This window comes from Pleurodeles waltl, chromosome 9, assembly GCF_031143425.1.
Source record: "Pleurodeles waltl isolate 20211129_DDA chromosome 9, aPleWal1.hap1.20221129, whole genome shotgun sequence".
In the NCBI taxonomy this organism is placed as follows: domain Eukaryota; kingdom Metazoa; phylum Chordata; class Amphibia; order Caudata; family Salamandridae; genus Pleurodeles; species Pleurodeles waltl.
This window is the reverse complement of record NC_090448.1, coordinates 437,351,679-437,376,290: the sequence shown is the minus strand read 5'-3', so window position 1 is coordinate 437,376,290 and position 24,612 is coordinate 437,351,679. Positions and strand designations below refer to the sequence as shown.

The 24,612-nt window shown below is 46.6% G+C and overlaps 1 protein-coding gene across 1 annotated transcript in view; it reads right to left on the bottom strand.

Annotated features, from left to right (window-relative positions):
• Positions 1-24,612, bottom strand: part of LOC138259482 (cytochrome P450 2F2-like) — a 612,238-nt gene that overhangs the window by 4,247 nt on the left and 583,379 nt on the right. The window contains exon 9 of the mRNA XM_069207252.1: positions 10,062-10,203. Coding sequence (XP_069063353.1) covers positions 10,062-10,203 — 142 coding nt within the window. The remainder of the gene's footprint in view (positions 1-10,061; positions 10,204-24,612) is intronic.

Genomic DNA, 24,612 nt, shown 5'->3' with positions numbered 1-24,612 from the left:
TCCGAATATGGCCATGTAACATGTCTATGATCATGGAATTGCCCCCTCTATGCCATCTTGGCATTGTTGGCACAATTCCATGATCCCACGGGTCTCTAGCACAGACCTGGGTAGTGCCAAACTGCCTTTTCAGGGGTTTCACTGCAGCTGCTGCTGCTGCCAACCCCTCAGACAGGTTTCTGCCCTCCTGGGGTCCAGCCAGGCTTGGCCCAGGAAGGCAGAACAAAGGACTTCCTCAGAGAGAGGGTGTTACACCCTCTCCCTTTGGAAAAAGGTGTTAAGGCAGGGGAGGAGTAGCCTCCCCCAGCCTCTGGAAATGCTTTAATGGGCACAGGTGGTGCCCATTTCTGCATAAGCCAGTCTACACCGGTTCAGGGACCCCTCAGCCCTGCTCTGGCGTGAAACTGGACAAAGGAAAGGGGAGTGACCACTCCCCTGACCTGCACCTCCCCTGGGAGGTGCCCAGAGCTCCTCCAGTGTGCTCCAGACCTCTGCCATCTTGGAAACAGAGGTGCTGCTGGCACACTGGACTGCTCTGAGTGGCCAGGGCCAGAAGGTGACGTCAGAGACTCCTTCTGATAGGCTCCTTCAGGTGTTGCTAGCCTACCCTCTCTCCTAAGTAGCCAAACCCTCTTTTCTGGCAATTTAGGGTCTCTGCTCTGCGGAATTCCTTAGATAACGAATGAAAGAGCTCATCAGAGTTCCTCTGCATCTCTCTCTTCACCTTCTGCCAAGGAATCGACTGCTGACCGCGCTGGAAGCCTGCAAAACTGCAACAAATTAGCAAAGACGATTACTGCGACACTGTAGCGCTGATCCTGCCGCCTTCTCGACTGTTTTCCTGGTGGTGCATGCTGTGGGGGTAGTCTGCCTCCTCTCTGCACTAGAAGCTCTGAAGAAATCTCCAGTAGGTCGACGGAATCTTCCCCCTGCTACCGCAGGCACCAAAGAACTGCATCACCGGTCCTCTGGGTCTCCTCTCAGCACGACGAGCGAGGTCCCTTGAACTCAGCAACTCTGTCCAAGTGACTCCCACAGTCCAGTGACTCTTCAGTCCAAGTTTGGTGGAGGTAAGTCCTTGCCTCTCCACGCCAGACAGCATTGCTGGGAACCGCGTCTTTTGCAGCTACTCCGGCTCCTGTGCACTTTTCCAGGATTTCCTTTGTGTACAGCCAAGCCTGGGTCCACGGCACTCTAACCTGCATTGCACGACCTCCTGAGTTGTCCTCCGGTGGCGTGGGACTCTCTTGTGCAACTTCGGGTGAGCACCCTTTCACTCCACTTTGTAGTGCCTGTTCTGGCACTTCTGCAGGTGCTGCCTGCTTTTGAGAAGGCTTCTTGTCTTGCTGGACGCCCCTTCTGTCCCCTCACACAATTGGCGACCTCCTGGTCCCTCCTGGGCCACAGCAGCATCCAAAAACCCTAACCGTGAGCTTTGCAGCTAACAAGGCTTGTTTGCAGTCTTTTGGCGGGAAAACACTTCTGCATGACTCTTCACGACGTGGGACATCCATCCTCCAAAGGGGAAGTTTCTGGCCCTTGTCGTTCCTGCAGAATCCTCAGCTTCTACCTTCCAGTAGCAGCTTCTTTGCACACACAGCTGGCATTTCCTGGGCATCTGCCCACTCTCGACTTGATCGTGACTTTTGGACTTGGTCCCCTTGTTCCACAGGTACTCTAGTCTGGAAATCCATCGTTGTTGCATTGCTGGTGTTGGTCTTTCCTGCAGAATTCCCCTATCACGACTTCTGTGCTCTTTGGGGAACTTCAGTGCACTTTGCACTCACTTTTCAGGGTCTTGGGGTCGGCTTTTTTTCTAACCCTCACTGTTTTCTTACAGTCCCAGCGACCCTCTACAAGGTCACATAGGTTTGGGGTCCAGTCGTGGTTCGCATTCCACTTTTGGAGTATATGGTTTGTGTTGCCCCTATCCCTATGTACCCCCATTGCATTCTATTTTGACTATACATTGTTTGCATTGTTTTCTATTGCTATTACTGCATATTTTGGTATTGTGTACATATATCTTGTGTATATTTGCTATCCTCATACTGAGGGTACTCACTGAGATACTTTTTGCATATTGTCATAAAAATAAAGTACCTTTATTTTTAGTATATCTGTGTATTGTGTTTTCTTATGATATTGTGCAAGTGACACTAGTGGTACTGTAGGAGCTTCACTCGTCTCCTAGTTCAGCCTAAGCTGCTCTGCTAAGCTACCATTTTCTATGAGCCTAAGCTGCTAGACACCCCTATACACTAATAAGGGATACCTGGGCCTGGTGCAAGGTGTAAGTACCCCTTGGTACTCACTACAATCCAGTCCAGCCTCCTACAGTAAGCGACCTACATAACACAGAGAAAATGAGTATGAAGGAATTGTCTGTTCCTTGGCTGTGTGCCAAATGGTTGACCTTTGTTAGAATGGGCACTTCTGTTAGGATCTCTACCTAACAGTTTTGATACTAGGTGGAATTTGGAGGTCATTTTCACCTCTGTCATTGTTCGGTCCTCAGATGGCAATAGTGACAAAGGAAACCCCTTTCAAATATATAATCTCTTGCAAATATGCCCGTAGCTGATGTACCCTATTCCAACGCCATGGACCAAGAGACCGCTACATTATTTATTTTTTTAATGCAGTAAGCGAAAATGTGGCCAAGCACATTCACAAAGGAAATGGATTAAGTTTCACATTTTTTAAAGCAAGCACGGGGAGATTGTGTAATTCTTCCAGAGCCACATTATTTCAAGATGAAACTGGGATTTGAGCCTGGTTCCTCAGTTTCAAGGTGTGCAGATCTAGCCACTAGACCAGACTACCTCAGCCTCTCTATATTATTGAACATCTCTCAGCACCAGGGGTCTTGTCAGGCTCAGGCGTATTGTCTCAGCACAGAACAGAGTGGCTGTTTCATTTTTCTCTAGGGCATCTACATTTTTTATACATGTAGCTTGGAATTTCTCTGAGTGAATGCATGAACTTGAAACAGAACAAGTGAGAAACAGAGAGATGCAATCTCTGCTCACCACTTCTGACGTGTTCTGTTTCAAACTCATACATTAACGCACAGAAATTCTGAGTTACATATATAAACTCGAGACGCCTCACGTGAAAAAAAAATACTAATGCTGGTTCAACGCTGACTCTGTCCAGCTTCTAATTTGTAAAACAATAAACATAAGTCAGCGCTCAACGTTTTGCTCAGAGGCCCAAAGACTATGCTGTTGAAGATCGGGGTGCTGAATACCAAGGCTGCGTTGTCTTTAGACCATCTCAAGCCACTTTGTTTTCCACCACTAGTGCTTCCCTGCTCAATTATCTCAAACTTGCAGGTTCTTGCTTTCGCCTTTTGTCACATTTTTCCATCCTTTTTTTCCTCCTTCCTCCCACTTGTATTTTTTTCCTCTTTTTGGTTTGGGTCAAATACGTGCTGGTAATCAAAAAAGGGTGCCCGTGGGACCACCTGCAACCACCGACTCAAATTAAACACTGAGTCTGCCTTGTTCAGGAGACAGTCCCTAGGGCCGTATCATGATGCGCTCCATTGCCTCAGCATATAGCGAAGCACCTGCAGTGTGTAAAGTCAATTCATGCCACTCAATATTGCTTGGAGTTACTTAGAACAGCAAGTCTCCGAAAGAGGACGAAGAAAACCTCTTTCAGTCTTTCCAAGCTGTAATTTCTGAAAATGAATCAATATCCCAAAGAAATATTGGTTTAAATGCATTGATTTTAGGTGTATAGGAACCGTTCTCATCATTACACAAAGGCAGCATAGTCCATAATGCTATGGCCCTTTATGTGGTCTATAAACTGTTCAGAATTATGCAGTACTAGTATGCTCTAATCTGCACAAATCTCCATGTGTATCCAATTACTGGAAGACTTGGGTTGGATACGGGTGGAAAACAATTAAAGCTAATAGTACTTTGGGTAGAATGGGTGGGTATTCAATGGCAGGCACCTATTTAATTACTAATATAAAAAGATTATTTTATAGTGAACATACACCCCAATTAAATATTTAGGCATGTTTATTCAGGAGATTTGATCAGCACAAATAATTAAAACACTCAGGTTTTGAGTTTTTTTCTGCCTTTAAGGTGGTCTGATTGCAACCCAGATCAAAATGTACGTTTTTCCAATTTCTCATATTTGAAATGTGCACAGGAAACAACCAAAGTGAACCTGATCTTCAGAAAGGGTGGGTGTAACTAGTGTAGTTCTCTCTAGCATAATTACTCGTAATTACCAAAAAAAATACTTGTAATCATGTGTAGTTACATGGGAACAGTAATACAGCATTAGAACTATTTTCTTTGTGCAAAATGCACCCTCGCATTCAAAATGGGCCCAAGGATGGAGTTTGCGCTAAGAAAATAGCTCTAAATGCTACAGGACATAAACAGCAGGTCAGCAGTCCCTTGCTTTCTTTTAGTTCGTTGTTCCTGTACTCCTGCAGATGGATTTGTGTACCAAATTACTCCTTATTAGTCAAAGTAGCGTAATTGCATAACTTCTGTAATTTTGCATCACAAAAGTAATGCCTAATAACTGGAATTACTTTGTTTAATCCAGCGTAATTAACATTTTGCCCAGGCCTAATATTAAGGAGTGGCCAATGGTATTTATGGAGAAGATCTTTGCTAACAGTATGTGCCCTGATTACAGACGATCTCATGCATAATGTATGGTGTTTTAATAATGATCCTCTTCTGAATCTTTAGCCATTGAAGCGGATGTATGTTTTGCAATTTGAACAGAACTACTACTCCTGAGTTTTGTATGTATTTACTTTTACCAAGTACGCAAGCGCTCCCCGATCAGAATTTGATCTAAAATTGTGCATTTCCAGTGCACTGTGAATGACACCGAGGAACGATGTTGGTCCTGCAACTCATTTTTTTATTTTCTATTTTATATACATGAACGTTTGTTTGATCTAGATTTGAACCTATCTACATGCTCATTGCAACTATCTGTTTGTGAACTTGAAATATACACTATTGTTCCAGGGCTATTTATGTTTTCTTCCTTATTTTAAATTTTAGTTTCCTTTACAAAAAAGAATAATAATAATCCTTTGGTACAAGTATCCCTGTAATGAAGCAATGGTTCCAGACCGCAAACACATCACCTAGTAACAGCATATGATGCTTGATCCTTAAAGTTCATTGAAGCTACTGCCTGTCAGAACTCCTCAAAGTGGCGGAATTCCATGCCACACTTTTGTAACCACCTAATAGGGGGTTATGGTAATGCATCCACGTACTTCAGTAATGGTTCCGGGCCTCAATACACCACATATTTACAATGTTAGAACTGCCTGCTGATGTACCCACTAAAGGTCATACCCATGTATGCATTTGCAAGCCTTATGCATTTTCCAGCATTCTCTAGCCAGTGGCTGAAGTGCAAAATGCAGTAGTGCAAAGTTCGATGGGACATGGAATGCTAGGCACAGGGCGCTGGAACAGGAAACATGCAATTAGGGCATGCAACCTAGACTCCGGAAACAACAAGCACTGACTGTAAAGTGGAGATGAACAGACAGCAGGGAGGTGGACATTCTGTATTGGCTCAATCTGCATGCATAAAAGTGTTCTGCATCGCCATGGTCCCATAAATCTAAGGAACCAATGATATAACAGCATGACTGTAAAGAAGAACTACTGCTTTGAGCAGAGCCTACCAAGCAATGGTTTGATAGCCATCCTGCCAAATCCAGAGTTGAAAAAAAAAGAGTTGAGATTGGACATTTCAGCAGAGGTTCATAAAATGGGGCCCTTGAGTTGGATTGACTAGTCGCAAGTTGTTTCCAACAACAGAGCAAGCTTATGTGCCACAATCACAAACTCGATCAAGTGGGAGAACTAAGCGAATAGCACATCTATTGGTTTACTGCGGATGTTCCATTTTCATCAATCTAAATTATTTTCTTAGTGTTTGGCAACTTTTAACCTATCTCTTATGGAGCTAGAGTATGATAAACCACAGCTTATTGCCTTATTGCTTTCTTGTTAAGACTGTTCTCAGGCCCTGAAAAAACGCTGCATCTATGGTCGATGCTTATTTGTCCATAAGAGCTTTTGTAGTGGATAGTTTGACGGATTATGCCATTAGTTGCAATGGAAAACAATGAACCCGGGAATCATCCTTGGTTTAATAATGAGGATTTTTGTACAAAACGAGTACTGCACAAGGGCCTAAGGAAAGTCTCAGCTGTCAATTTCGTACCCCAGTTATGGGTTTCTACTTTACACAGTACCTATAAGCAGCTAATTCTCAGTAAGAAGTCAGATGCTTTTGAGTAAGGCAGCTATGACCTAAAGACCACTGATATTAGAAAAATAAACACATTTGGTCACTGGTCACCTGTAGGAGAAAGGACATGTGACATGACCCACATCTATAACTGGGTCTGTCTGGGCCAAGGATTTTGCAGCTACCTGTGAGTAATCGTTGGTTGAATCATGCTGAAGCGGGTACGAATTTAAGCTCTATTCTAAAGGCAACTCTAATTTTGATGGGGTACTAGCCCTGAGAACAGGCTAACGCGTTGCCACATAAGACCCAACAAGGACTCAAACAAGGTGCCTGGTGTAGACTGTGCTTTTTGTATTGCTGATATCCACTCCTGGGGCCCAATACTGTTGGTATTCTCCACTGACATTCATACTTCGGAGAATATATTAACATACTGGAATGGTGGAATGATTCACAAAGATTAACATAATGTACCTATAAATAATTGCCCTGTCTGCTATATTAAAGACACAGCAAAAGATGTTTGTAAGATGTTGCTTACTTTTCTTTAACTTTAATACCATCGCTCAAGGAGATTATGGCCCTCATTCTGACCTTGGCGGTCTTTTCGCAAGACCGCCGAGTTACCGCCGCGGTGAAGACCGCCGACCGCGGCGGTATGCCGCTGTGCGCATTCTGACCGCTGGGAGCGTACCGCCGGAAAACCGCCAGCAGCCACACTGGCGGTCGGCGGGAAAGTGGAGACTGGTCAACCTCCACCGCCACGCCAGCAGAACACCGCCCACAGAATTACGACCCACATTTCTGTGTGGCGGTCTTCTGTTGGCGGTCACCTCCCCATGGCTCCTGTCACCTCCCGGAGGACCAACGCACAAGGTAAGTTGATCGTCCGTGAGGGGAGGGGGTGGGGGGGTGTTGTGTGATGTGTGCGTGCATGGGGGTGTGCGTGGGAGTGTGTAGAGGGGGTGTGTGAGTGCGTGCATGCGGGCGGGGAGTGCTGCTGTGCCTATGGGCAATGTGTGTAGTTCGGCGGGTGCGCATGTCGGCATGTATGTGTGCGGGTATGTGTCCCCGTTGTGTATGTGTGTGTGTAGGGGGTGTGTATATGTGCATGTAGGGGGTGTGTGCATGTCGGGGTGCGTGTATGTGCATGTCGGGGTGGGGGGGGGGATGGGGTTCGTACCACCTCTGGGGGGTGGCAGGGGGGTGGAGGGTGTGGGGGGAGGACTCGGGGGGGCAGTGGGGGGTGGGGGAGACCCCTATCAGTGCCAGGGAAGGAATTCCCTGGCCCCGATAGTGCCTACCGCCATGGTTCGCATGGCGGTTCCCGACTGCCAGAAACCGCGGCGGTAAGCAGGGTCATGATACCGTTGGCGGTCTTGGGTCGACCGCCGGACCGGAGTGCGCAGACTCCAGCCCGTCGGTCATGACCGCCGTGGCTGTCGGAGTGGGGAAGTGGCGGTCGGTCGCGACGGTGACCGCCGCGGTCAGAATGCCATTTTTAATACCGCCGGTCTGTTCGCGGTCCGACCGCCGTCTCTCCGCCGACCGCCAAGGTCAGAATGAGGGCCTATGTCTGGTTTTGGGACAAGTGATCAGTGCGTTGACTTCCCACTTTGGATCATGACATAATGCTCTAAACAGGGGGCAACTCCCCTCCCTTTTCCCAGACCAGGGGCTAATTGCTCTTCCCTTATAGGGTAAGAGATCAAGTCCCTATGTGTCTTATATAGGGCCCTAACATGAGCCTTGTGTAGCATTATCTCTACAGCAATAGCATTTGCATGGTTGTATGTGTCAACCATGGTTTTCACAATTTGTGTGCAGTGGTTTGCAGTGATTACCCACACGCACCGTGTGCATGCCGTGTCTTGATTTATCCCACTATTTTCTCTCCCTTATAGGCCTTCCTAACTGAGTTTTCCCTCGGGTAGGCCCAGTGTGCATTTTAACGATTTTGCTCACTTTCTAGCTTAGCCAGCCACTCCTGCATATAGGAGGGATCCTAGGCCCTGACAAATGCCCCACACCAGCTAGGCAATAGGAGAGGGCAGAAACATGTTGGCCATATAGATTTAGACAACACCTTGAACCATTATAATCAGGAGGGTCCCAATTGCTTTCAATCTTACCAACAAACACCGTCATTAAAGGAATAGGATACACAGGTGATTTATTAGGTAATCTTAGCTTATAGTCTCACTCAACTAGATCCACGCTTTATCCAGAAAGATATCATTTTTGCACTCCCTCAGAGTTCCTTTAACAATGAAGTTGAGTCCACCCAGGTGGTACCATCTTACCTGGGTGGGGATAGGTGGTCAAATGATGAAGTATGACACTATAATGTGTGTGAGACCACCTATTCAGTAAGGAGAAAACACCCCCACCCCTTATAGAGCACACAGCTACCACCACCACACCCCATGCTGATAATTAGATCACCATGGGCCAGATGTACCAAAGGATTTTACCCATTCTGTGTCTATGGGAAAAAGCTTTCGTACATATGGCCCCATGTTTGTGATTTGATGACTAGTTGAACAGGCCAGACTAGCCTGTTCACTATGTCCTACCTTAAACATGCACTGCACCCTTCCCATGGGGCTGCCTAGCACTCACCTTAAGGGTGCCTCACATGTATGAAAAGGAAAGGTTTAGGCCTGGCAAGTGGGTACATTTGCCAAGTCGAATTGGCAGTTTAAAACTGCACACACAGACACTGTAGTGGCTGGTCTGAGACATGTTAACAGGGCTACTAATGTGTGAGGCACAACCAGTGCTGCAGGCCCACTAGTAGCATTTGATTTACAGGCCCGGGGCACTTCTAGTGCAATGTACTAGGGACTTTCTGGTAAATCAAATACACCACTCATGGAAAGCCAATTACATATAGATTTTACATAGGAGAACGTGTGCTTTAGCACTGGATATCAGTGGTAAAGTGCACAGAGTATCTAAAACAGCAACAACAGAGTCCAGCCCACATCAACAACCTGGGAAACAGAGGCAAAACGTTAGGGGAGCCACACCAAGGATGCCAAGTCTAACAGACACCATAGATAAGTTTGGAGTTCTAAAATCCTCTACTGTTCCCTGAGTCAGCTTGTCAAATTCCCATGCCACTGACCATAACTTTCTTTCTTCCTTGAGAAGTTTTAAGAATCCTCAAGCAGACTTAGAACCTTGAGTCTGTCACCTCAATATATGGATCAGAGAACTGAACTTGAAATATATTTTGGAGTCGCAGGTAACTGTGCTGCCCCATGATAACTCAATAATGAAGGCAGCATATTGATCTACTTGTGAAATTTGAAGCATTTAAAAAAATGATGATGATACTAACAGCAGGCCAAATTTCAGTGGCCACGTGAGTCAGTTCTTAAAGAATTACTTCTCAATCAAATGAGGAGTCAGCAAGTCGTATGTTATAGGTGGATGTCTTTATGTTACACTTGGCAAAACATTTACAATTCAATATTTAATATTTTTCTTATCCATTTGTCTTTGTTTGTAAGAAAGTTTCAGAAAACAGAAATTAACCAAAAAGTAGGAATTATTGACTAAACATGTCAAAGAAACAAAGGAAGTTCTTGTTTGTTAGGGCCCTAAGATGACCTTAGGTGAAAGTGTTGGGTAAAAAGTCTGTAAAACTATTTGGGCTAATACAGTCTACTGAATGCATGGCCATCAAGTATTAGGTGAGCAAATTAAGCCTGCTGACTAGGAAGACTATGTTCTAAATGATATGCAATCCGATTATAAGGTTAACCTCCATCTTATTTTACCTGCAGCAAAGGGCATCAAGGCATCATTCTTCTTAAAAGATCCATCTTCATATAGAAAATGTCCAGGGTCAAAGGAATATGGGTTTTTGAACTTTGTAGGATCATAATGGACTGATGTCAGCAGAGGAATTACATGAGTGCCCTGAAATCAAGGAGAGAGTTGATGTCAATGAATTTGCAATTAAAGATACAAGATTTATACAAAATGTGTATTACTATATGATAAAACAGATATGACATTATCATTATGAATTCCAGATATTCCTGAAAGATGTAACCCCTTGAGTTAAGCTTTGAGCTTCAGGTTAAGTAGACTGAAATGGCTGCTTATGACACATGATTGAACTGAGATAGGTATAAACCAACCCTAGGCAAAATAGAAACCACTGTAACATCGGCTTGATGTATGAGGAGGAGGGCAAGTGTGGCAGGCTTCTTTTTCAATGGTGAGAGCTTGCTACTGACTTATGGTAGGTCAATAACGGTTATATTTCAAAATGTCAAGGTCAATAGTATCAATATACACCTATACATACTTCAGAGTTTAGACTGCTAACATATTGTGAAATGAAACTTTCAAAGAGAGGTGTGGTGCTACACACATTGAGGATTCATTGGTATACACTACTTTGGAGTCAATCTAAATACAAGCTGATATAAAAAAAAAATAATTCGGTAGTGCAGGAAAGTACCATCTTTCTTGGCATGTTACCCCCAATTTTACATGTATGTCACTATGTTTTTGCCTGTCTCACTGGGATCCTGCTAGCCAGGACCCCAGTGCTCATAGTTTGTGGCCTAAATGTGTATGCCTGTGTAGTGCCTAACTGTGTCACTGAGGCTCTGCTAATCAGAACCTCAGTGCTCATGCTCTCTCTGCCTTTAAATGTGTCACTATAGGCTAGTGACTACATTTACCAATTGGCATACTGGACCCCCCTTTTAAGTCCCTAGTATATGGTACCGGGGAACCAGGGGATTGGGGTTCCATGTGATCCATATGGGCTGCAGCATTTCTTTTGCCACTCATTGGGAGCTCAGACAAGCCCTTACACAGGACTGTCACTGCAGCCTGCGTGAAATAACGCACACGTTATTTCACAGCCATTTTCACTGCACTTAAGTAACTTATAAGTCACCTACATGTCTAACCTTCACTTGCTGAAGGTTAGGTACAAAGCTACTAAGTGTGAGGGCACCCTTGCACTAGCAAACATACCCCCACATAGTTCAGGGCCATTTCCACAGACTTTGTGAGTGCGGGTATACCATTACACACATGCACTACATATAGGTCAATACCTATATGTAGCTTCACAATGGTAACTCCGAATATGGCCATGTAACATGTCTAAGATCATTGAATTGTCCCCCCCATGCCAAATCTGGTACTGGGGGGCCAATTCCATGCATCCTGGGGGCTCCAATATGGACCCCCAGTAATGCCAAACCAGCTCTCTGAGGCTTGCACTACAGCTACAGCTGCTGCCACCTCACAGACAGGGCTTTGCCCTCCTGGGGTCTGGGCAGCCCAGTCCCAGGAAGGCAGAACAAAGCATTTCCTCTGAGAGCAGGGTGTTACACCCTCTCCCTTTGGAAATAGGTGTTACAGGCTAGGGAGGGATAGCCTCCCCCAGCCTCTGGAAATGCTTTGAAGGGCACAGATGGTGCCCTCCTTGCATAAGCCAGTCTACATCGGTTTAGGGCACCCCAGTCCCTGCTATGATGAGAAACTGGACAAAGGAAAGGGGAGTGACCACTCCCCTGTCCATCACCACCCCAGGGGTGGTGCCTAGAGCTCCTCCAGTGTGACTTAGACCTCTGCCATCTTGTTTTCAGAGGTGTGGGGGCACTCTGGAGGCCTCTGAGTGGCCAGTGCCCTCAGATGATGTCAGAGACCCCTCCTGATAGGTGCATACCTGGCTAGGTAGCCAATCCTCCTCTGAGGGCTATTTAGGCTCTCTCCTGTGGGCTTCTTATCAGATTACGACTTGCAAGAATCCAGCAGGACTCCGCTGCACCTCTCTCTGTGACTTCTGCCAAGGATCGACCGCTGACTGCTCCAGGATGTCTGCAAAACTGCAACAAAGTAGCCAGAAGACTACCAGCGACATTGTAGCACCTAATCCTGCGGCTTTCTTGACTGTTTCCGGGTGGTGCATGCTCTGTGGGCTGCCTGCCTTCGCCCTGCACTGGAAGCCACAAAGAAATCTCCTGTGGGTCGACGGAATCTTCCCCGTGCTTCAGCAGGCACCAAACTTCAGCTTCACCGGTCCCCTCTCGCCCTGACGAGCGTGGCCCCTGGAACACAGGTGGTGGACCCAAGTGACCCAGACTATCCAGAGGTCCAACTGTCTGAATTAGGAGGAGGAAAGTCCTTGCCTCCCCTCCCCAGACAGTAATCCTGTGCACCGCGTGATCTGCAACTACAAGGGCTTCTGTGCACATTTCAAATAAATCCTGCATGCACAGCTGGGCCTAGGTCCCCAGCACTCCGTCCTGTGATGCTCAGCTCCCTGAGTTGACCTCGGTGTCGTGGGACCTCTCTTTGCAGTGTTGAGATGACTGTCATGTTCAGTCCTCTTCAACCCATGTTCAAGGACTCCTGCAGGTGCTTCCCTCCTTTCAATGGGCTCTCTACATTTCTGAGGGCCCCCTCTGTCTCCTCACTTGAGTGGTGACATCCTGGTCCTTCCTTGGCCTGGGCAGCACCCTTTTTCTCCAAACACGACTCTTGCAGGTAGCAAAGCTTGTTTCCGGTATTTTGCCAAGGAAACTACTCTGCATCCTCCAGAACAGAGTGGGGCATCTTGTGCACAAAGCAGAACTTACTACCTCCCTTCGTTGGTGCAAAACCACCATCTTCTTCAAACCGGAGGCAGTCATTTTGCACCTTCATCTGGGGTTTAGAGTGTTCCTGCCCAACCCTGGACACTTTAGCGACTCTTGGACTTGGTCCTCTTCCTTTGCAGGTCTTCAGGTCCAAGAATCAGTCTTCAGTGCTTTGCAGTCTGTTGTGGTCCTTGCAAAATCCTTTATCACGACTCTTGTAGGAAAGTACCATCTTGCCTGGCATGTTACCCCTATATTTCACTGTATATATGTTGTTTTAGTGTATGTGTCACTGGGACCCTGCCAATTCCCTAGTATATGGTACTGAGATAGCCAGGGTATTGGGGTTCCAGGAGATCCCTATGGGCTGCAGCATTTCTTTTGCCACCCATAGGGAGATCTGACAATTCTTAGAGAGGCCTGCCAGTGCAGCTTGAGTGAAATAATGTCCACATTATTTCACAGCCATATAGGCTGTATATGTACTTAAGTAACTTAAAAGTCACCTATATGTCTAACCTTCACCTGTTGAAGGTTGGGGGCAAAGTTACTTAGTGTGTGGGCACCCTGGCACTAGCCAAGGTGCCCCCACATCGTTCAGGGCAAATTCCCCGGACTTTGTGAGTGTGGGGACACCATTTCACGCGTGCACTATACATAGGTCACTACCTATGTATAGCGTCACAATGGTAACTCCGAACATGGCCATGTAACATGTCTAAGATCATGGAATTGTCACCCCAATGCCATTCTGGCATTGGGGAGACAATTCCATGATCCCCCGGGTCTCTAACACAGAACCCGGGTACTGCCAAACTGCCTTTCCGGGGTCTCCACTGCAGCTGCTGCTGCTGCCAACCCTTCACACAGGTTTCTGCCCTCCTGGGGTCCAGGCAGCCTTGGCCCAGGAAGGTAGAACAAAGGATTTCCTCTGAGAGAGGGTGTGACACCCTCTCCCTTTGGAAATAGGTGTGATGGCTGGGGAGGAGTAGCCCCCCCAGCCTCTGGAAATGCTGTGATGGACACAGATGCTGCCCATCTCTGCATAAGCCTGTCTACACCGGTTTAGGGATCCCCCAGCCCTGCTCTGGCGCGAAACTGGACAAAGGAAAGAAGAGTGACCACTCCCCTGACCTGCACCTCCCAGGGGAGGTGCCCAGAGCTCCTCCAGTGTGCCCCAGACCTCTGCCATCTTGGAAACAGAGGTGTTGCTGGCACACTGGACTGCTCTGAGTGGCCAGTGCCATCAGGTGACGTCAGAGACTCCTTCTGATAGGCTCTTACCTTTTTTACTAGCCTATCCTCCTTCCTAGGTAGCCAAACCTCCTTTTCTGGCTATCTAGGGTCTCTGCTTTGGGGAATTCTTCACATACCGAATGCAAGAGCTCACCAGAGTTCCTCTGCATCTCCCTCTTCACCTTCTGCCAAAGGATCGACCGCTGACTGGTCAGGACTCCTGCAAAACGGCAACAAAGTAGCAAAGACGACTACTGCAACCTTGTATCGCTTCATCCACCGGCTTTCTCGACTGTTTCCTGGTGGTGCATACTCTGGGGGTAGCCTGCCTCCTTCTTGCACGAGGATCTCTGAAGAAATCTCCTGTGGGTCAACGGAATCTTCCCCCCTGCAACCGCAGGCAACAAAAGACTGCATCACCGGTCCTCTAGGTCCCCTCTTAGCACGACGAGCGTGGTCCCTGGAACTCAGCAACTCTGTCCAAGTGACTCCCACAGTCTAGTGACTCTTCAGTCCAAGTTTGGCGGAGGTAAGTCCTTGCCTCTCCACACTAGACTGCATTGCTGGGTACCGCGTGATTTGCAGCTGCTCCGGCTCCTGTGCACTCTTCCAGGATTTCCTTCGTGCACAGCCAAGCTTGGGTCCCCGACACTCTAACCTGCAGTGCACAACCTTCTGAGTTGTCCTCCGGCGTCGTGGGACTCCCTTTTGTGACTTCGGGTGGACTCCGGTTCACTCCTCTTCTAAGTGCCTGTTCTGGTACTTCTGTGGGTGCTGCCTGCTTCTGTGAGGACTCCCTGACTTGCTGGGCACCCCCTCTGTCTCCCCATCCAAGTGGCGAGATCCTGGTCCCTCCTGGGCCACAGCAGCATCCAAAAACCCTAACCGCAACCCTTGCAGCTAGCAAGGCATGTTTGTGGTCTTTCTGCGTGGGAACACCTCTGCAAGCTTCTTTACGACGTGGGACATCCATCCTTCAAAGGGGAAGTTCCTAGTCCTCTTCGTTCTTGCAAAACACTAAGGGGGTCATTCCGACCCTGGCGGTCATAGACCGCCAGGGCCGGGGCCGCGGATGCACCGCCAACAGGCTGGCGGTGCATCCAGGCCAATTCTGACCACGGCGGTAAAGCCGCGGTCAGAAAAGGGAAACTGGCGGTTTCCCGCCGGTTTTCCCCTGGCCTGAAGAATCCTCCATGGCGGCGCTGCAGGCAGCGCTGCCATGGGGATTCCGACCCCCTTCCCGCCAGCCTGGTTCTGGCGGTTTTGACCGCCAGAACTTGGCTGGCGGGAACGGGTGTCGTGGGGCCCCTGGGGGCCCCTGCAGTGCCCATGCCAATGGCATGGGCACTGCAGGGGCCCCCTAACAGGGCCCCACAAAGATTTTCAGTGTCTGCATAGCCTCCTATAGGTCTCCTTTACACCCTAGGTGTTTTCTCACACTCCCAGCAACCCTCTACACACTACACTTGCCTAGAGCTGGAGTCGTGGTTCGCATTCCACTTACTTTAACTTCAGGAACTTTTCCTGTAGACCTGAAAAAGGCATACATGCGACCTTTATTAAAGAAAACAAACCTAGACCCGCAAGACCCCAACAACTACATACCAATCACAAATGGACCTTTCCTGGGCAAATTGATAGAAAGAGCAGCATTCACCCAGATGTCCAATTCATTGAAGACAATTCTAGACTTTCAGACTTCCAAACTGGATTCCGCCGAGGAAGAAGCACTGAATCGGCACTCATAGCAATCTGGGATGATCTTAAAAACACAGTCGACCACAATGGAGTTGCTGCACTACTTCTCTTGGACCTCTCAGCTGCCTTTGATACTGTTGACCATGACACCCTAACTCAAAGACTCCACGAAGCCGGCACACAAGGGATTGCTCTCGACTGGATTACTTCCTATCTTAAAAAAAGATCTAATATTATCCACTCGCCCCCCCTTCTCGTCCGAACCCCGTCTCACAAAAGCAGGGGTCCCCCAAGGGTCAATCATCTCACCTTTGCTTTCCAACATCTACATGATATCTTTACCAGAACTGATCAATGATTTCCATCTCACATGCTACAACTATGCAGATAACACAAAAATACTACTTAAATTAGAATGCCCCAAAAACATTGAAAACTCACAAATCTTCAGTTGCTTCAGACCCGTTGATCAGTGGATGACCTGGAGCCATCTCAAACTAAATACCTCCAAAACAGAAATACTCATATGTGGTGACTGGAAAAATTATTACTCTGTGCGTCTGGCCTGACGATCTCGGACCACTTCCTCAATTATCCAAGGAAGTTAAAAACCTAGGAATCACCATGGATTCCAAGTTAACTATGAATGCCCAAGTGGACAAATTAGCACAAACAAGCTTCATCACCTTGAAGACTTTACGACGCATCTTCCCCCACCTCAGATTTCCATACAAGGTGCAAGCTACTATCTCGCTTGTACTATCCAAACTGGATTATGCAAATGGCCTCTACCATGGATCATCTCTATCTGTTATGAAAAAACTACAACATATCCATAATTCCGCAGCCAGGCTACTATTACATGGAAAGCTGCAAGCCCACATCTCCCCTGCCTTGAGAGCACTACACTGGTTACCCGTTGCCAGAAGATGCACTTTCAAGCTGCTTTGTATCACCCACAAAGCTATACATGGAACAGGACCGCTTTTTATCAGAAACAAAATTACCAAATACATCCAATAAATAAACCTCTGCTGAAGATTGGCACCCCGCCTTAGAACACCACCATACAAAAAAAAGACTATAGGTGGTACATCATTCTCTGTTCAAGCAGCCAAACTATGGAATTCATTAACCCCAACTATAAGAGCCACATATAACTTTCTTGTCTTCAGAAAACTACTCAAGAGTTGTCTCTTTCCTTCATAACCATCATATTCAAACAACTATGAACTGCATATGCCTATGTTGATAAAAAAAAAATTCAGATTAAGTGTATATTTCTAGGTATTTATAGTTTCTTTAGAAAACATGTATCGCTACTATGTCATAACAATAAAATACACACACACTCTTTAAACCTGTTTGACTAAGTATATTTTACCCATGGTTCTAATTATGTATTGTATTTGCATATGTGTGTGTGTATTCATGTGTGTGTATATATATATATATATATATATATGTATGTATGTATGTGTAGGTGTTGTTTCTGTGCTTGGCATGTTCGTGGGTCATTGCATGGTTCCTGGGTGGGTTGTTATACTAGATATCTATGAATTCCTGCTCTCATCTTATCACACTTATCTACCCATCATCATATGTCATGCCTCTCTCAAACTATCCTCCATTTTCACTCTGACTCATCCCAAATCCTTTCTACTACTTTCATCTCCTAAATAACTCTGCCTAAGCTCTTTCCTCCACTTCCACATCTAACTCACCAAACCTCACTCTACTACTGTGACCTCCCACACAACCCTACTAAATTCTCCCGCATTTATCTCACCCTGCTACTATGGTCTCCCTAACCCTTCCACATACTCTTCCCTCCTCCACCCCCCCTTTACTCATCTCAAGCCTTTGGGTTGAGTAAATTAAGGATATACTCCCAATTAACACTTCTGGATTTCTTTCCTCCTCCACCCCTCCATTACTCCAGTCAATCTAACTAACAAACTCTCATATCCGCAGCTCAAATTAACTCATAACAATACTAAAACTGTACTCATTATTTCCCAATACTAATCCATCTCTTGTTGGGTTCCAGAGTAGCGTGCTACTTACCGAAAAGCACTTCAACGCCTCATTAGGGGTAGTAAGCGCTATATAAATACGATTACAATACAATACTTAGTATATGGTTTTTGTTGCCCCTAGGCCTATTGCATCCTATGTGTTTTACAGTGTTTACACCGCTTTCTGACTGTTTTACTTACCTGATTTGGTTAGTTGTGTATATTTTGTGTATGTTACTTACCTCCTAAGGGAGTATATCCTCTGAGATATTTTTGGCACATTGTCACTAAAATAAAGTACCTTTGTTTTTTAGTAAGTATGAGTGTTGTCTTTCTTATGAAATAGTACCTATATGATATAAGTGGTATTGCATGAGCTTTGCATGTCTCCTAGTTCAGCCTTGGCTGCTCTGCTATAGCTACCTCTATCAGCCTAAGCTGCTAGAACACTACTACACTCTACTAATAAGGGATAACTGGACCTGGTATAAGGTGTAAGCACCATTGGTACCCACCACAAGACAGGCCAAACTCCTACATTGGTGGTGCAGCGGTGAGATAAGTACTTGTAACTGCTTTACCACTTTGACATTGGTGCCTTTCATAAGAAAATCATATTCCTAATACTCAAAAATATACACAAGTAAACTTAACAGTCTTACTTTCACTCTAAAAAAGTTCCTAAAAAGTTTGAAAAGTTTTTTCTCTCTGATCTTGAAAGCGCAAAACTTTTCTTCTTCCCCATAACCTCTTTCTTTTCACCATGTCTATGGTAGAGGCTACTCCCCAAGTTGTGAAACCATCTTATGACAATCTTAACTTTAAAAGTTTGAGGGGCCTCTATACAGAAAGAAGTTTAGGGATTGGTAAGAACTCTACCAAGGATCTCCTTCTTAACCTTCTTGAAAGTGACCAGAATCAGAATGGTCCAACCCAGGATCAGGAGGTAGAGGAGTTGGGTACCCAGATAGATTCAGGGGAGGGTCCCCAGAACTCTGGGGAGGGTACTTCCAAAGACCTTTACTTAGCAGGCCATCTAGTGAAGCTGATAGTGGGAGGGGGGTCGCACAACAGTAGGACACCTTTCACTCCTAAAGGCCCGGTCACTAGGGTTCCAGCAGTCAGAGAAAGGTCCACTTCTACACATTCTCACATTTCCTTTGTATCAGAGACTTCCCAAACCTCCCACCCTGAGGATAACACCCAAGATAGGGAACTTAGAAAGCTGAGGTTGGAACAGGCCAGGCTGAGGCTAAAGCAGCAACAGTTGGCCATAGATAGGGAATACTTAGATGTAGAGAGAGAAATACAGAAGTTGGGGTTAGTTCCCCATGGTGGCAGCAACAGCAGCAATCTTGATAGGCATCCTGTTAGAGAAACAGATTCAAGAAACCTGCATAAGATTGTTCCCCCTTTCAAGGAGGGGGATAACATGCACACGTGGTTTTCTGCACTTGAGAGGGCCTGTATGGTACAGTTGGTCCCTCAAAGGCAGTGGACTGCAGTATTGTGGCTATCTTTCACTGGCTAAGGTAGGGACAGACTCCTTACTGTCAGGGAGGGTGATGCCAACAATTACAAAGTTTTTAAAGATGCACTCTTAGATGGATTTGGCTTAACCACTGAACAATACAGGATAAAGTTCAGAGATGCCAGAAAAGAATCTTCTCAAGACTGGACAGACTTTGTAGACTGTTCAGTGAAGGCCTTGGAGGGATGGTTACATGGCAGTAGGGTGACTGTTTATGAAAGCTTATATAATCTAATTTTGAGAGCGCATATCTTGAATAATTGTGTGTCGGACTTGTTGCATCAATACTTGGTAGACTCAGATCTGACCTCTCCCCAAGAATTGGGAAAGAAGGCAGACAAATGGGTCAGAAGAAGGGTGAGCATAAAAGCTCATACAGGGAGTGACAAGGATGGCAAGAAGAAGGATGGTAAGTCTCATGACAAGGGTGGGGACAAAGACAAAAATAATTCTGAGTCTTCATCAGGCCCACAAAAATCCTCTGGGGGAGGTGGGTCCAAATCCTCTTCTCACAATCAAAAGATGCCACTGTGTTATTTATGTAAAAGTAAAGACCATTGGGCAAGTGATCTCACCTGCCCAAAGAAAAACACCAAGGCTCCCACCACCACAACCCCAACTGCGTCCACTAGTAATAGCAGTGGTGGTGGGAAGAACACTACAAATAGCCAGACAAAAGGTGTAGCTGGGCTCACCATTGGTAATGTAGTGGGGGATAGTCTAGTTAGGGAGACCACAGAGGCTGTTTTAGTCTCTGATGGTGGTATTGATTTTGCCACCGTAGTTGCTTGTCCCTTTAATATGGGTAAGTACAAGAAACTACCCCTAATTAATGGTATTGAGGTTGAGGCCTACAGGGACACAGGAGCCAGTGTCAGCATGGTGATGGAGAAACTGGTTGCCCCTGAACAACACCTACTTGGTCAGCAGTACCAAGTGACTGATGCTCATAACAACATTCTTAGCCACACCATGGCTGTTGTGAATCTCAACTGGGGGGGTTACTGGCCCAAAGAAAGTTGTGGTAGCCACTGATTTACCTGTAGACTGCTTACTAGGAAATTATTTGGACACATCAGCTTGGGCTGAAGTGAAGTTGGAGGCTCATGCAGCAATGCTGGGCATTCCAGGGCACACCTTTGCTCTCACAAGGGCTCAGGCCCAGAAGCAAAGAGGACAGAGAAATGTGGATCCTAAAAAAATGGACCAAGTGCTCCCAAAAGCTTGGGGTAGAAAGGTTAACTCCTTGCCCGCTATCCCTCAATCTCCAGAAGATTCCCCTTTTGAGGAAGAGGAATCTTCTCTCTGTGCAGAACCTACAGCAGAGGAGCTGGCAGCTGACACTGCTGAGATTTTGGGTGCAGGGGGGCCTGCTAGGGAAGAGCTGAGCTTGGCACAGCAGACCTGTCCCATACTAGAGGGTCTAAGACAGCAAGCTGTCAAACAGCAAAATGGGGATGTCACTGATACCCACAAAATCTATTGGGAAGACAACCTCCTGTATACTGAGTCGAGGGACCCTAGACCTGGAGCTGCCAGGATATTGGTCATCCCTTTGCAATACAGAGAGTTTCTTCTTACCTTGACCCATGACATTCCTTTGGCTGGGCATTTGGACCAAAGTAAATCTTGGGACAGGCTTGTTCCTCTGTTTCACTGGCCTTATATGTCAGTGGACACTAAAGAGTTGTGTCACTCTTGTGTGACCTGCCAAACCAGTGGCAAGACTGGTGGCACCCCAAAGGCCCCCTTAATTCCACTTTCTGTGGTTGGGGTGCCCTTTGAAAGGGTAGGGGCTGACATTGTTGGCCCCCTTGACCCTCCAACAGCTTCAGGAAACAGATTCATCGTAGTAGTAGTGAACCATGCCACTAGGTATCCTTGTGCCATACCCTTAAGGACCACTACAGCTCCTCCAGTGACAAAAGCCCTGCTAGGAATCTTTTCTAGAGTGGGTTTCCCTAAGGAAGTGGCATCAGACAGAGGTAGTAACTTCATGTCTGCGTATCTCAAAACAATGTGGAAGGAGTGTGGTGTAACATACAAGTTCACTACTCCTCATCATCCACAGACAAATGGTCTGGTTGAGAGGTTTAATAAAACTCTCAAAGGTATGATGATGGGACTTCCTGAAAAACTCAGAAGGATATGGGATGTCCTGTTGCCTTGCCTCCTTTTTGCTTAAAGGGAGGTACCCCCGAAAGGAGTGGGCTACAGCTCCTTTGAACTCCTCTTTGGACACCCTGTAAGAGGTCCTCTTGCTCTTGTGAAGGAGGGTTGGGAACAACCTTCAAAATCTCCCAGACAAGATATAGTGGACTATGTGCTTGGCCTCAGATCAAGGATGGCTGAGTACCTGAAAAAGGCCACTAAAAGCCTTCAGGCCAGCCAAGAGCTCCAAACGCAGTGGCATGACCAGAAGGCTGTCCTGACACAGTACCATCCAGGACAGAAGGTGTGGGTATTGGAGCCTGTGGCACCAAGAGCACTCCAAGGCAAATGGAGTAGACCCCATCTAATTGTGGAGAAAAAAGGTGAGGTCACCTATTTGGTGGACTGACCTGGGCACTGCCAGAAGGCCCCTTACGGTGCTTCATGTCAATCACCTTAAACCTTACTATGACAGGGCTGACTTAACCCTGCTTATGGCCACAGATGAAGGGCAGGAAGGAGAGAGTGACCCTCTCCCTGACCTCTTCTCCACCACTGACGCTGATGGCTTAGTGGAAGGAGTTGTACTAGCAGATTGCCTACTGCGGAGCAGGAGGACAACTGCATCAATCTCCTTGGACAATTTTCTGACCTCTTCTCACTAATTCCAGGAACAACTACCTGGTGTGAGCACACAATTGACATTGGAGACAGTTTACCTGCCAAAAGTCAAATGTATAGACAGCCTGACCATGTCAGGGACTGTATCAAACAAGAGGTATAGAAAATGCTAGACCTTGGAGTGATTGAACCCTCTGAAAGCCCCTGGGCCAGCCCAGTGGTGCTTGTCCCCAAACCACATAGTAAAGAAGGAAAGAAAGAAATGTGGTTTTGTGTGGACTATAGGGGTCTCAATCAATTAACAGAAACTGATGCTCACCCTATACCCAGGGTATTGGCAGATTAAGGTATCAGAAGATGCAAAACCAAAGACAGCATTTTCAACCATTGGGGGGGCATTATCAGTTCACAGTTATGCCCTTTGGATTGAAAAATGCACCTGCCACGTTTCAGAGGTTGGTGAATACAGTCCTCCAAGGATTGGAAGCCTTTAGTGCAGCATATCTAGATGATATTGCTGTCATTAGCTCCACCTGGGATGATCACCTGGTCCACCTGTGGAAAGTTTTGGAGGCCCTGCCAAAGGCAGATTTCACTATCAATGCCTCAAAGTGCCAGATAGGGCAGGGGAAAGTGGTTTATCCGGGACACCTGGTAGGTGGAGAACAGATTGCACCACTTCAGGGGAAAATCCAAACTATCATAGATTGGGTTCCCCCTACAACTCAGACCCAGTCGAGAGCCTTCCTAGGCCTCACTGGGTACTACCGGAGGTTCATCAAGAATGATGGCACTATAACTGCCCTTCTTAATTACCTAAAATCAAAGAAGATGCCTAAAAAGGTATTATGGACAGCTAGCTGTCAAATGGCTTTTGATGAGCTGAAACAGGCCATGTGCACTGCACCTTCCCTTAAAAGCCCTTGTTACTCCACAACATTCATAGTACAAACTGATGCTTCTGAATTAGGGGTAGGGGTAGTTCTATCACAGCTAAACACAAAGGGCCAGGATCTACCTATTGCTTTCATCAGTAGGAGGTTGACCACTAGAGAAAAGCCTTGGTCTGCCATAGAGAGGGAGGCCTTTGCTGTGGTCTGGGCCTTGAAAAAGTTGAAACCATACCGGTTTGATACTCACTTTATTGTTCCAACAGGCCACAAACCGCTATTATGGCTTAAACAAAAGAAAGGTGAAAACCCTAAATTGTTGAGGTGGTCCATCTCCCTACAGATGGACTCTCCAGATATTTCCACTTAGACAATGAAGACTCATCTGGGCAAGGTTAGCCTTATTGTCCCTCGTTTGGGAGGGGCGGTTGTGTAGGAAAGTACCATCTTTCTTGGCATGTTTCCCCCAATTCTACATGTGTGTCAGTATGTTTTTGCCAGTCTCATTGGGATCCTGCTAGCCAGGACCCCAGTGCTAATAGTTTGTAGCCTAAATGTGTTTGCCTGTGTAGTGCCTAACTGTGTCACTGAGGCTCTGCTAATCAGAACCTCAGTGCTCAAGCTCTCTCTGCCTTTAAATTTGTCACTATATGCTAGTGATTACATTTACCAATTCCAATTGGCATACTGGACCCCCCTTATAAGTCCCTAGTATATGGTACCTAGGTACCCAGGGCATTGGGGTTCCAGGAAATCCACATGGGGTGCAGCATTTCTTTTGCCACCCATAGGGACCTCAGACAAACCCTTACACAGGACTGCCACTGCAGCCTGCATGAAATAGCGCACAGATTATTTCACAGCCATTTTCACTGCACTTAAGTGACTTATAAGTCACCTAAAGGTCTAACCTTCACTTGCTGAAGGCTAGGTGCAAAGTTACCTAGTGTGAGGGCACCCTTGCACTAGCAAAGGTACCCCCACATAGTTCAGGGCCATTTCTCCGGACTTTGTGATTGCGGGGATACCATTATGCGTGCACTACATATAGGTCAATACCTATATGCAGCTTCACAATGGTAACTCAGAAAATTGCCATGTAACATGTCTAAGATCATGGAATTGTCCCCCCATTCCACATCTGGGATTGGGGAGCCAATTCCATGCATCCTGGGGGCTCCACTATGGACCCCCAGTACTGTCAAATCAGCTCTCTGAAGCTTGCACTACAGCTACAGCTGCTGCCACCTCACAGACAGGGTTCGGCCCTCCTGGGGTCTGGGCAGCCCAGTCCCAGGAAGGCAGAACAAAGCATTTCCTCTGAGAGCAGGGTGTTACACCCTCTCCCTTTGGAAATAGGTATTACAGGCTGGGGAGGGGTAGCCTCTCCCAGCCTCTGGAAATGCTTTGAAGGGCATAGACAGAGCCCTCCTTGCATCAGCCAGTCTACACCAGTTTAGGGAACCCTTGTCCCTGCTCTGGCACAAAACTGGACAAAGGAAAGGGGAGTGACCACTCCCCTGTCGATCACAACCCCAGGGGTGGTGCCCAGAGCTCCTCCAGTGTGTCTCAGA